Here is a 13,345-nt window from a genome sequence, read left to right as displayed (position 1 = left end):
AGCCCCATCTCAGGTCTGCTACCTTGATGTGGGAGGGGCTGCAGGGAGCCCACAGCCAGCCGGCCGACCCTGTGATGAAAGGACTTCCACACTCTCGGGGTGGGGGTGGGGGCAGCTGGGAGCACGAGACAAGGTATCTCCAGCTCATGACCTTGGGCAAGCCACTTTCCCTCCCAGAGTGCATTTCTTTGTCCACCTTCAGCCAACAATGTCCAACCGCCTCCAGCACAGGCCACTGAGAGTAAAGTGCTTTGTAAGGAGCAGCAGGAGGGGCCGGTATGGACCTGCTGCGTGTGCACCTGCACTCCTTCTCCTGTCATCTCTGGGGCGGCGGTTCTCTTAGACCCGAGGCACAGGATAGCAGGGAAGGGAGAGCGCCGTGGATTTAATACCCCATTCATCTCTGTGTTTGTTACAATGAAAAGAAATCAAAAACAAAAAACGAAACCCCTCTCAAAAACTGACCCCGCCCCCCCCCAAAGGAAACAAAAAAACTATAGAACCCAAGCGCACACACACACCTGAAGTTGAAAAGTAACCGGCGAAATGCAAGTGTGTGTTTCGAAGCCAGCGGGAGCTAGCTGCACCCAGCTGCGCCTCGCCGCCGCGGGGCTGTGGGCTGGGCTCACGGCGCTCCGCACAGCCGGCCTCGGCGGGCCACAGGGGTCGGAGCGGAAGGCCAGCTGTGAGGCTCTGAGGCTCTGGGTTGCAGGAGCCACACCTGACCCTGCCTCCCTCCTCCACCCCCCAGGGGAAGCAGCCCTCTCGGGTTGTCCCCACACCTGTCCTTGCCACACCCCACACTGGAAAGAGAAAAGTGGAGTCTCACCAGGTCCGTCCTGAGCCACACCTCAATGTCGTCCATGACTGAGGGCTGCGCAACGGGGATCTATGGAGGCGGCAAGCGGTGGGCCAGGCAGCCGCAACAGCCAGGCGAGGGAAGACAGAACACCAAACAAAGTAAATCATCAAAGCAACCCCCAAATGAAACCAAAACGTACACAGAGGGAGAAAACACATCGGCACAGCGGGCGCGGGCAACGCAAGGCAGCCACGTGAGATGGCAGGTGAGGAAAGCAGTGAGGATGCGGCTCTAGAAGCAGGGCTGGCCAGTGGCGGGAAGAGGGGGGGGGGGGAGGCAGCACGGATTCTTGAAATGGAGAACTTTCTGACTATCGTGTCAGCCCACGCCCCAGGGGCCCCAGCCAGGCCGAGAGCTCTGCCTGACGTCGGCCCTGCGCTGCTCCTGCAGGCTGGTTTCGAACTCATCAGTGATGACAGCTGGAGGAGTACTGTCTACTTGCTGTTGCCCAAGTCCCAGGCTGGGGGTGATGTGTGCCTCAGGAGGTACCAGTGGGCCCCTGAGACCCCTGGGGAAGCTGAGCGATGTCGGCCTGAGTGAGCAGGGGTTCGGGCGGTCGGGCAGTGCAGCAGCCAGCCCCCGGAGCCCAGCAGGGCTCCCCGGAAGTATTTCAAACCGTGTCCCAGTGCATCCTTGAGTAGGAGGGCAGCGGTGCGTCTGGGCGTGGCCTACAGAAAGTAGCGCCTCTCACCACCAACAGAGACGAAAACAAAGGCTTCGATGACAAAGGGGCTGTGGAGCTTTAGCCAGTTTAGTGTCTGAATGCAATGGCTCCCTTTATTTAGTCTTGCTCCTTTTTCCCAGCTTTCAGTAGTTAAAAAGAAGTTCAACTGGGTGTGGGCAGCAGTTGTCAGGGGGTGACTGGGCTCCCCAGCAAACGAACACACACCTCATGGTGCCTGAGCAGGGTCCACTCGGGGGACACCAGCCAAGGGCCTTGGGGGCAGGGTTCTGAAAACACATTTGGCTAGAAATATTTAAGTTGCTGTCAGATATAATGATACGCAGTAAAGGCAGCCTTTAATCCTCTAGAAGTCATGTTAATGAAATGCTATTGGCTCCCAACCTAGACAAATAAGTTGACTGGCCTTACTCGAAGTGATCTGCCTTCCCAACTAGCCTGGGTTCGAGAAGCATCTCCAAGCAGCTCACTCACAAGCCCACTATTTCTAGAAAAACTGCCAGCACAGAATCTATAGCTGGCTTCATCCCAATATCATAATCCAGGCTAAGGATAAAACAATCTGTAAGAGGGATCAGTCTCTGAGAAATCTAAAAAGTAACATGACCTCAACAAAGGAGAACAAAGATTTCCTATTCCCAGCCCTGCCCCGCTGTGACAAGCCACTCCTGGAGGGAGACACCTGCCACGGACGGGTCTCGCGGGCAGTGGACGAGGGGAGGCCCCCCAAGCACAGTGACGGGTGTCTGTGATTTGGCTGGAGTGCGCACCCACTTGGCGAGGCTGAAGACCCCTCACTCTGGTGAACTAGAGGAACTGCCTTTGCTTGGGCCTAACTGCAGACCAGCGTGGGCAGTCCTCACACACTTTCCTAATGGCTCAAGGTTCTCTGTTTTTGTTTTATTTCTTTGACTTCCTAAGGACTTAATAATGTTGGAATGAAAAAATGTCAAGGAGTTCAAATCAGCCTGAAATGACTCCTAGGGACAAAGGGCACATGACTGTTGCTGCGGAGGGCACACATGCCCAGGGGAGGCACCCACAGCACTGATGGCAGCACCGCCTTCCCTACTAAAAGGAAGCGGCAGGCGGGCAGTGCCCCCTGCTCATCTCCCACCTGCTGGCCAGACTCCGCCTTCACACGTTCCCACACAGGATGTGTCGATTTTTACATGGTGATGCTTACAAGTCAGAAGGCCAGGCCCCTGGGAGAGTGTGTGCCACACCAGCGCCCGAGAACTAAAGTCTGGGACATCTGCTGCATCTTCCAAGAGAAGATGACAGAGCTGTGTGCTCTGTCCAGTGTGCTGCAAAAGTTTGAAAAGAACCATTAAGGGGTCATGGGCCTGAAACCTTCACATTTTGCTTATAATTTTTTGTTGTTGTTGTTGTTACTGTTCAAAAATAAGTTCCTCAAGGCTGGGGGTTTTCTCCTTTGAGGATTAATCTTGAGAACCTGCATGCTCAGAAAATAAACAGTGACAACTGGAGAACTCCTCGCCTCCTAAAAAAATTCCCCGAAGGCTGGATCATGGGGACACTTTGCTTCCCTCTCCTAGACTTCTCCAGATTCGCAGGGTGCTTGTGGAAATGAAAAGGCATCCTGCAGGCAGGGCCACAGCAGGCGGGGCATGCCAGTCCGAGCCCCTTCTCTCTGGAACTGCTTCTCCATTCAGGACCTCCAGAAGCTCTGCTTTCCTAAGGCAACTCCAAGCTTCAAGCTTCAGGTGGAGAGGCAGGAGGGGGAGGGGCTCGGGCAATTCTTGGCCTCAGTTTCCTCACCTGGGAAGCAGGGTGATAGCTAGGTAGTATTTAGCATTCACCACTCACGACTCCAAGTCCTTTAACTTCCAGGCAGGTGTGTTTGTCTGGAATCAGAAACCCAGGGATGGCTCAAAACAGAGACAGCTCTTTGAGGAAGACGCGATTGCTCCAGCAGCAAAGCTCTGTCCCACCTGCTCCTGCTCCAGACTCATGACTGTTCGCTCATGCTGAGGAACAAGTGGTCAGGAAGCCATGCCCCAGTCATGGCTTTCAAAGGTCGTGGAAAGACACCCATGGGACCAGAGGTGGCGATTCACCAAACTGGAATTACGCTACCCAGCCTCAACGTCAGGTCTTTGGAGAAGGAGTGTGCTGGCTTGATCGGACACGCAAAGGAAAGCATCTTCTCAGTGAGAGGAGCAGTTCGGGGGCCAGCCAAGACTCCGAGAGTCACAACAGGAAAAACTCCCCGTGAGAAGGGTTCTAAGATGGGAGCAGTTTCATATGAGGATCCATGAGCGACTCCCTGACTTCCACAGCCCTTCTGGATTGTTAAGCAGATTCCTTCCATCAGTAGTGAGACACGACTGATTCAGCGGATGCTTAAATCAATCTTTTTAATAAACTGACTACCAGTCATTAAAAAAAATTTTACAGAAGGAAACCCAGGGATGTCAGTATTACTGGAATTGACTCCTTGGAATGGGAAGGGCACTTGGCTTCAGGGCATGAGCCCCCAGGGGCACCCGAGGGTGGGCTAACAGCAAAGCCTGCAGACCCCCTTGCAGTACCTTAGCTATACAACCCTCCTGCCCCTCTAAATCAAAGCCTTAAGGATCACACCAGGTGAAATCCCTTCTAATAATGCAGGCGCTCTCACAGACTAAATGGCTACAGTGCTCCACCAACAGGGACTGGAGGAAGGGTGAGGGAGGGAGAGGAAGATGCTGGCCAGGGTAATGGTGGGGCAGGAGAGGCCTTGACTGGAGCAGAGGGCACTGGTCTTTGTTACTGCCCCATAGCCTCAGGCATGTCACCAGACCCCTGAGGCCTCAGTGTTCTCAGCCATCAAACAAGGGCTGGACCAGCTTATCCCTAAGAGACTGGGCGCTGTCCTACTGTGTTTTCAGCATCTCCCTGGGTCATTATCCAAGCCAAAGGCTGGTCTGCGGGGTTTGAAGAAGAGTGTGAGTTGGAGGTGGGAGGCAGAAAGGGAAAAAGAGATGTGAAGAGAGAAGAATAAAGAAGCTATTCTGGGAGCACCTTCCATAAAGACCAGGGTCCAGAACTCCCTCTGAAGACAGGCAGCCAGGGCTGGCTTGGCAGGGCAAAGGGACTGGCGCCCAGCCTGCCGCAGAGTCCAAAGGGAAGTGGGCCTGTCGGACGCCAGCGGCAGATCTGGGCCTTGGCCGCCAGTACTCTGCTGTCAGCTGGCCCTCACCTGCCTGCAGGCAGGGCAGCTCTGCTTAGGGAGCCGGAGGGTCACCTGTCCCAAGGGAGGCGGTGCTGCCACTGGCTCAGTTGCAGCCAGTGCTCTGTATGACCTCGGGCTGGCTGTGTCTAGGGTCCTCCAGGTCTGAGTAGGGAGCCCCCACCCCTACCCCAAACCCGGGTTTGGCAGAAGCAGACTCTTTTTACCAATCTACTTCCGTCCTTGCTGTGACTTATAGTCCCTCACTTTGAGACAGTTTCCTGGGTGAACCAGGCCACGGGGGACACATCACAGCGAGAAGGCCTGCCAGCTGGAGCGGGTTGCAGGGGAGAGCTCCTAGTCTGGGGCTGGCTGGCTGGTTCTGTGCGTTCTGCAACTGGCAAGGAGAGTGCTGGGAACTTTGGTGCTGAAGTCCCAGGAAAACGAGGGTCTGTCTCCCACACCCCCAGCCCCCAGGGAAGCCTAGCAGTTCGATTTCTAATCAACAGGAGCCTGGCCTGCAGCTGGGCCGCCCGATGCACCCGACGTGAGGTGTGGTCCGCGAGCCCCCTGGTCTCACTCAATAATACAAAAAGTTTCCATGTAAAGAATCTGTGCCTGGGAGGTTTGGAAAGACTCAGGGTTCTACACTACGGGAAATAAGGCAAAGCAAGTAATGTACATCATTTAAAAGAAAAACGCTGCAGCCAGGTGGGAGATGCCAGGTTAGTGGTTAGTTGGGTTGGTTTCTGGGGAATTGGGGACTGAAGCTCTGGGAGGAGACAGGGTAGTTGGGGGGTGGCCTGTGTGGACAGGCAGGCACCACCTCCAGCTGCCAAGGCCACACTCAGGGTAACTTTTATGGGCAGCATCTTTTTTTTTTTTTTTTTTTTTTTCACGATTAACAGGCACAAGGACACATGGCTGGATCCTTCCACTTTGGACAATGGAGTGGACATGGTCTCTAGGGGTCTTGCTCTACAGACACTGCACATGGGCCAAAGTACCAGCCAGTCCCTAAAGTGGAAATCAAGGGGCTTAGGCAGCCCCTACCTCTAAGAATGGCCGTGGGGTCTGGTGCTCTGAGGGGGGAGGGAGACAGGCCCCACCTGAGCCTGGCTGTGCCGAGGTCACCAGCTCCAAGCCCTGAGGTTCTGACGGCTCAGCAGGCCCACAGCTATGCACAAGAGCCCTGTCCAAACACCCATGCCCTGGCCACAGCCTGGCACAGTCCCGGGGGACAGTTCAGCTTCTCCAGGATGTGCCCAGTGTCTCCCCACCTCTAGCTGCAGGCAGAGGCCTGGGATTTTACTGCTTTGCTCATCTGTCCTCCCCGGCACCCCCGCTGCAGCGCTGTGTGCACGCAGACCCCTAAACTCTAGGTTAGAGGCGTGGGGGTGGGGGGCTGTGGCTGCGCTGAGGCCTGGTGGTCACTCCGAGGCAAGAAGCCTGGGGCAAGGCCACCCCCTCTGCAGGCACCTGACTGAGGTGGAAGGAAAGGCCCTCCCAGGTCTGTGTCCCAGGAAACCTGACTTCCTGAGACGTACACTTACGATATTAAATTCTGTGGCTTTATCTTTTTATTCTGTTCCTATTGTGTTTGTGCGTTTCTTTAAGCAGTCTCAGATCCTTCTAGGGGACACGGTGGGCACAGGTCACTGCTATGATGGAGCAGGATAGAGCTCATCAGCCTAGGATGGCCAAGTTCACAGGGGCTCTGCCAGCTGGTCAGGAGCAAAAGCCAAAGTAGCTGGGCTCCCCCCGAAGAGTGAATGCTGTGAGCCTCCCTCCCTCCCAAATACGCTCGGACCCTGAGGCCCGGGGCACAGACCTCAGCAGAAGCCAGAGCAGGTGCGCTCTGGGGCTGGAAATCTGTGGCTTAAGAAGATTATGCGAAGACAGGAAGAGATTTGGCACCCGGTCCGAAGGAGAGAATGGCCTTGCACTGTCTGACTCACACGGGCTCAGCAGGGCAAATAGGGAAGCGCTGGGAGAACAAGGGGCTCTGCTCAGCTGGTGACCTCTCACCATTCCTTGGGTTATGAGCCAGCTGTCTATGGGATCCAGGTCAGAATCCCCACCTTTAACTCTCTTCTGGACAGAGGACAGAGAAGTCCCAGAAAGAAAAGTCACGGCAAGACCCATGATAAAGCAGCAATATAGTATATATAGCATGGGAACAGAGAAGCCCCATTCAGAGTTGATAATCTGTCATGTAAGGACACGTGACCCGATGTGCATCCCCCCACCCCTAGCACATCCCCCTTACCTACCTGGAAAACAGAAGTTCAGTAACCAAGAATCCCAACAAGGTCACATAAATTCATGCCAACACAACGAGGGCTCCCGGGGTGGGCAAAGGACCGGCATATTGAAGAACAGCTTTTACAAAGTCATTTCTACTTTTTTCTAACTTATTTTTGCTTTTTCATCCCTTTTCCTCCTTCTTAGTTACCTGTGCGTTCTTTTTCCAAACTCTTGAAATCTGAATTTGGGTATATTACCTTTTTAAGAAAACTTGTTTAATCCTCACCCAAGGATATGTTTATTGATTTTAGAAAGAGAGGGAAGGGGGTGGTGAGGTGGGCGGGGGAGAGGAGAGGCGCATCGATTGGTTGCCTCCCGTATGCGCTCCAACTAGGGATCAGAACTGCTATCAACTGACCCACCCAGCCAGGGCACTTTGTGTTTACACGATAGAAGTATCTACAGCTAAGACAACTGGATTTGGTTGCACTGTGGAGGCATGGTTATACAATCCCCCCTTTACTGTATTCTTGATTTCTCTCTTGACCCAGTTCTCATGAAGACCAGCACGGTTCAGTAAATGGAGCAGCATGACCTGAAGATGCACGTGAGTCAGTTTGTGAACGCAGAGAGACAGACACAAAGACACACACACACCCAGGGACACAGAGACACACAGAGGCACACACAGTTATACACAGAGACACAAGAGAGACATGGACACAGACGCACTCACAGACACACAGACACGCACACAGGTGCACACACACACACACACAAACAGATGCACACAGAGACACAGACACACAGAGGTGCGCACAGCTATACACAGAGACACATGGATACACACACACAAACAGATGCACACAGAGACACAGATACAGAGGCGCACACCGTTATACACAGAGACACACAGATACATACAAACAGATGCACAGAGACACAGACACACAGAGGTGCACATAGTTATACACAAAGAAACACACAGAGACAGGGACACACTCAGACAGACACAGAGACATACAGACGCATAGACACAGGCACACACAGTTACACACACAGAAAGACATGGACACAGACACACTCAGACACAGAGACACGCACAGACACACACATGAGCACTGCCTCAATGAGCAGTAAACGTGAAAAGCAACCTGTCTGCCATCACATGGAAAGCATGCTGGAGTTATTGGGACTTTTGAAAACAGAGACCGGTCAAGCTGCACACCCAGAGCAGGGAGGGGGGCGGCTGGCCCCAGCCCCTGGGTCCAGCCCCAAGGGTGGGCACTGGCAGTGCCAAAGGTGTGGTAGACGTGCAGGCCCTGGAGACAGGGTGGGAAGCAAACCAGGTTGGCCTGGGTGAGGCGAGGCGCTGCCAGCCAGGCAGGGCCAGGCCGAGGGCCATCCTCCTCCGGCAGGGTTCTGATGAGCCCTCAGCCCGGCTCCCAGGTGCACCCCTGAATTAGGTGGGAGGACATTCTAAATCATGGGAGCAACAGAACCATGGCCACTGCATAGATTCTGGGAGTCCCCGCCTCAGGGGTTCGGGTGGCACTACCCACCCTTCTGTGGAAAGGCAGGGGCCTGAGAGACCAAGGCCGCTGGGCTGGCTCTTCTATGCCCCCTGGTGGCCAGTGCGCAGGAACACGTGGCCATGCTATCGAGCGGGAGCAGTCAGGAGGTCCAGGGGGCCTGCCCCACCCAGCTCCTGTGAGCTTTCCTGTGAGCTTTCCTGCGGTACCAGGCCGCAGCACTGCGCCTCCCAGGCCCTCGTGGACAGGGGCTGCAGCAGGCCGACCCCCCCCCCCAACCTCCGGTCCAGTGGGTGGACGAGCACCACCCCTCCAAGCCCAGCCAGGGCTGCCAACAGAGTTCACACACCACCCCACCCATTTCTCAAGCAAAAGGGGAAGAGAAGACGTGAATCTTTTCGCCTGCGATGACCTGATTCCTACAGAAACCAGGGTACATCTGGGGCTCTAACAAGCACCTCCTTCCACATCCAAGTACCTCTGCCGTTAGCTCTGGTTCTTCCAGGCAAGGAACTTCCCAGAACACCTTCCTAGCCAACCTCTACTGCTCCTCCCACGCCTTCCGCCCCAGCTTCCCAAACAAATTCCGACCATCAGCTCCCTCCTAAGGAGGGGGGCACCGCTGCTCTACCAGTGACCAGCAGAGTTGTGGCTCCGGTCAGCATCTCCCTCCCTGGTAAGGGCCAGCCTTTTGTCAGAGCACTGCCCACCCCAGAGCACTGTAGCCTTTCAGGAGACCCCACCTGGCTGTGCCCTGGGAGCCCGGGGCCACCAAGGTACGAAGAGCAGGACCCTGGAGTCAGACATCCTCGGAGTGGACCCCTGCCTGCCATCTGCTCGCTGGGTGCCTGTTTCCTCCTGGGTGCCATGGGAAAGCTGACCCAGGCTGTCGCTCCGGGGTGAGGCCAGGACTCCGTGAGGTGATACAGCGCTCTCGTCCCCATCTTCCGCAGCAGGCCCTGCCCTCCTTGCAAGCCGGTATCTACCCAGCTGTACCAAACTGCCTGACTTCCCCTCCCGAGAGGCCTCCAGGCAGAAAAACAGGGTTCAAGACCTACCACTTCAGAGAGCTCTTTCCGACTGTCGAGGGCAGAAGCAAGTCCTCTGACAGCCTGGGCAGCCTCGTCGGTTACCCTGGAGACAAAGCAGCACAGTCAGTCCCCTGCGGCACCTTTCTCACGAGTACCTGGTATTTGGGCAGAGACCAGGGCTCACTGGCTGGCCTCACTGCCCCCGAAACCAGGCCTGCCTGGGTGCTAGCACTGGCTCAGCCCCCCGCCCCCCCGGGGTTGATGCTGTGCACCTCCACGTTCCTCTTGTGAGCCACGATACCAGGGCAGCTCTAAAGCGCACTGACAGGACATCAGAAGCGCTCTGAGTCTGTTCAGAGGGAGAGGTGAGACAAAGGCAGCACACTTCCTTCTTATTTTACAGCAGCAGCCTCAGTGGCACTTGACAAGGAAGGTCCGGGATCAGGGCCTGACACTGACTCTGATGGCTGTCTTCCTTTGCTCCCTGACCTCGTTCACAGTATCCATTTCAAAGGCAACTTTTGCTGGCGAAGGTGCCTGGGACCTTGGGTTTCTGGTCAACCTGCTGATTCCGGAGCACGGGACTCAGAAACCTGAATGCATCAAGATACGGATCCCCTGGGAACAGTATTCCTTACCTGCCTATAGGCTGAACGGAAAGCTCCAAGCCTGTTTCAGTGCCTCCCTGAGATGCAGGGGACTGTCTATTTTGGAATAAATTCCCCAATTGCCAGAGCTGCTGTCAGGGAAGCTTCTGCCCATGCTCCTGGGCAGGAAAGCCTTGCTGCTAGGACCCAGGTTCAGTCCCTGCCAGGCTGCACCTTCCTGGTTCCCGGCTCCTCCTCCAGATGAGGTTTCTGCAGTAGCAGCACAAGCAAAGGGAGCAGACGGGAGCTCTCTCATGACTAAGAGGAGAAATCCCACTACAACTGACCCCGGACGGGCGGGGCTGGCCTTCAGCCAACATCTGTGTCTACTGCCAAGTTCTCAGAGCCACATTTCAAAGTTCTGGGCAGCCCCAGCCCTGGCGAATGAAAGGCCTCTTCGTGTCGGCCTGTGACCGGCTCTGATCAATCCTCCCCCAGTACCTTCCGAGCCACTGGAACGACCCTACATACGTCTTGCGTTGCTCTGCCAAGGAGTTCCCTCTCATCTGGGTGAACGTGTCGAAGCTATCATGAGGGTGACACTGCTGGAGAGAGCTGAGGGTGCCACTGACGCTCTCTGTCCCCAAGTCTGTGGCAAAAATCAAAACAAAACAAAATGAAAAACAAGGGGAGGATGAGAACAAAATATGGATTGTGGACTTAAAGGTAGGACACCAGCTGAATAGGTTAAAGTTCGGGGGGGCAGGGTGACACAGGACTTTCCTCAGCACCCCCAGGCCACCATGTACAGGAGGAGCCACGGGTTGGGGCCAGATGGAGAACAACCACTGAGCCCCAAGCTGCTTGACGTGAGCAAAGCCACTATGAGTGACAGGAAGGCTACTGGCGTGAGAAGGTGGGGCCTGGGGCCAGCACCCTCCAGGTTGCCCAGGATGCCCGCATCGGGGCTTCCTCTGTAACTCATCCGCAGTGTCTAAGGACTTGGGCCGTTCACTTGCTTGACAAATATTTCGCGGGTACCCAGCATATTCATAACTAGAGCCTGAGTGGACCAAGATGAATCTAATGTGGTCCTTGGTCTCAAGGAGTGCACAGAGTAGGTGGGAGACAGACAGACAACAGGAGTACTTAGCCTGAGAGATCGGAAAAGACTCCAGACTGACCCAGAATGGGTCTTTGAGGACAAGCGGGACTGTGCTTCGGGAGAAGAGGTAAAAGGCAGGCAGGGACAAAGGCACAGGGTGTGGAAGTGGTCATGGAGAGGAGGCTGGAAAGGCAGGTGCACGATGGCAAATGCCAGGAAAGGGAGCTGCTGAGAAACACGGGACCTTTTTAAAGAAGGGAGGCAGCACAGTTCAATTTGAATTTTGGATATTAAATCCGGTGGCCATATGCTGATGGATGAAAGGCAGAGAAACATGTTCTAAAAGAGAAACCAGGGCTACAGATATGAGATTCTGAAAAGCCAGAAATAAGCTGCATTGAATTGAAATGAAATGAAGGTATAAGAGAAAATAGTGAGCAATAAGAAAGGCAGAAGGAAAAACTTTGAGAGGGCCACACTCATTATTTCAATCCTCTAGTCTGGTTGCACGTTGGCATCACACTATATATTTGCAGCAGCTAGCGTCACAGGCACTAAGCGGAACGGCCATGGAGGAGTGGAGTTCCCGGTCTCCGGTTCCACACAACAGAACGCTGTGGGCTGGCGCTAGGTCAAGGACAGCGAGCGTGGCGGTGCCGTCACTTCCTGGTGCCAAGTGTATGGCTGGCCTCACCAGTCAATCGCAGATGCATCTTCCAACCCCTGAACTGGCTTCAGCAGCCTTCTCAGACTTGTGTTCCTAGCAGCCAATGAGCTGAAACTTAGTTGCCATCCTTGGCCTAGTTGATATTGAGAAGGAAATCGCTTCAACCATAAGGAATATTCCAGATAAAACACAGCAGCCACCTTCCTTTAAAAAGTAAACAATTTCCCATTCCTTGGAACTCCCCCAAGCCCTGCTTTCCAACATCGGCTTTAAGTTTAGGGAAAGAAGTTATGAACTTAAGGTGGGACAATTGGCCAGGACTCAGGAATTCACTTTCCCACAGACTCTCCAGAAGGCTCTCTTCAGGCCTCCCAACAAAGAGGGAAAGAAGCATCAGCCCAGCCTCACAACCAGGAAGTGGCCCGCAAAAGTCACTTATGAGATACTTACCCAAGCCAGCAAGCTGGGACGAGAGGGAAGATGGGGGTGCCGTGTTCCCTACCATTGGGCTCACCACAGCTGGAGACCCCGGCCCCAGGTCTATTAAGTTGTCTTCGTTCACTTCGTTCAGCACCTGTTGGTGCACAAGATGGCCGTGAGCCTGCGTGCCAGCCCACAGACTCCGTGTGGGGCCCCAGCACTGCCCTAGTAGAGGAGCGAGGCAGCGTCCCTCAACGCAGCCCCAGGGGCCCCTGTGGGCCCTAACTAGTGGTGCACTCTGCCCCCTTAGAGGAATGCTGGGCTGAATGAGCCACCAGGACAGGGCAGGGCAGAAGCGTCTCTGCCACCTCCCCCAGGGGTGCCTGCTAGCTCTTGCTCAGCGTCCCATCAGCCAGAGTTTGCTGTTCAGTTAACCAAATATTTAAACCCAGTAGAAAAAACAGTGCTGAGACAAAATGGAGGCAGCCCGGCCTCCGGAGACGAGAGAACTCTGGGGAGATACTTACTCCATTACTGGCATTCTGAACAAGTCGGCCTGACCTGTATCGTTCAAACCTAAAGGGAAGGAAAAGCAGAGGAAGGAGAGAGGGTGAGGGGCATCGTGATGCTCACTGGTCCTGTGAAGAGCTTCTGGGGACGGAGGTTCTAGGAAATGACAACCAGGCCCACTCTGGGGGCTAGGGGAGTGGACCCATGTGCACTTCACCATCCTTCCCCTGGGGGGCTCCACCCCGAGGAGGCCCAGCCTCCCAACCTCACCCACAGGCACCCTAATGTGTGGGAAGGAGGGTGTTGGCTGGCACATCCAGGAGGCCACTAGAAGCACCCCAGCCACTGCCCAGGGGTCCCTCTCATCACTGGAGGGGGAGGTTGGGCCAACCATTCACCTGGGGCAAAGCCAGGAACCAAGCCCTATTTCCCAGAGGTCAGGCACCTGGAGGAGGAAGACAGGCACAGGCCTCTGGCCTGGTGAAAGGGTCCCCAGGAGGGGCTGCTGGCCAGTCTCCACACCCAGC

The 13,345-nt window shown here is 55.1% G+C and overlaps 1 protein-coding gene across 9 annotated transcripts in view; it reads right to left on the bottom strand.

Moving 5' to 3' along the window:
* The window catches only part of TOM1L2 (target of myb1 like 2 membrane trafficking protein), a 128,135-nt gene that overhangs the window by 5,699 nt on the left and 109,091 nt on the right, over positions 1-13,345 (bottom strand). For 4 of the 9 annotated variants that reach the window (XM_090292431.1, XM_090292437.1, XM_090292434.1 and 1 more), the window contains 6 exons: positions 12,836-12,884; positions 12,339-12,462; positions 10,648-10,765; positions 9,557-9,632; positions 1,752-1,829; positions 830-889 (listed from right to left, as the gene is read on the bottom strand). In XM_090292431.1, coding sequence (XP_090148557.1) covers positions 830-889; positions 1,752-1,829; positions 9,557-9,632; positions 10,648-10,765; positions 12,339-12,462; positions 12,836-12,884 — 505 coding nt within the window. Of the gene's footprint in view, positions 1-829; positions 890-1,751; positions 1,830-6,747; positions 6,838-7,313; positions 7,562-9,556; positions 9,633-10,647; positions 10,766-12,338; positions 12,463-12,835; positions 12,885-13,345 lie in introns of those variants that run through there. The other 5 variants (XM_090292432.1, XM_090292439.1, XM_090292433.1 and 2 more) reach the window with 5 other exon arrangements.

The sequence above is a fragment of the Furipterus horrens genome, unplaced genomic scaffold, assembly GCF_987537825.1.
Source record: "Furipterus horrens unplaced genomic scaffold, mFurHor1.1.pri manual_scaffold_11, whole genome shotgun sequence".
Classification (NCBI taxonomy): domain Eukaryota; kingdom Metazoa; phylum Chordata; class Mammalia; order Chiroptera; family Furipteridae; genus Furipterus; species Furipterus horrens.
The sequence above is the reverse complement of the archived record's forward strand: the minus strand, read 5'-3'. Positions and strand labels throughout refer to the sequence as shown.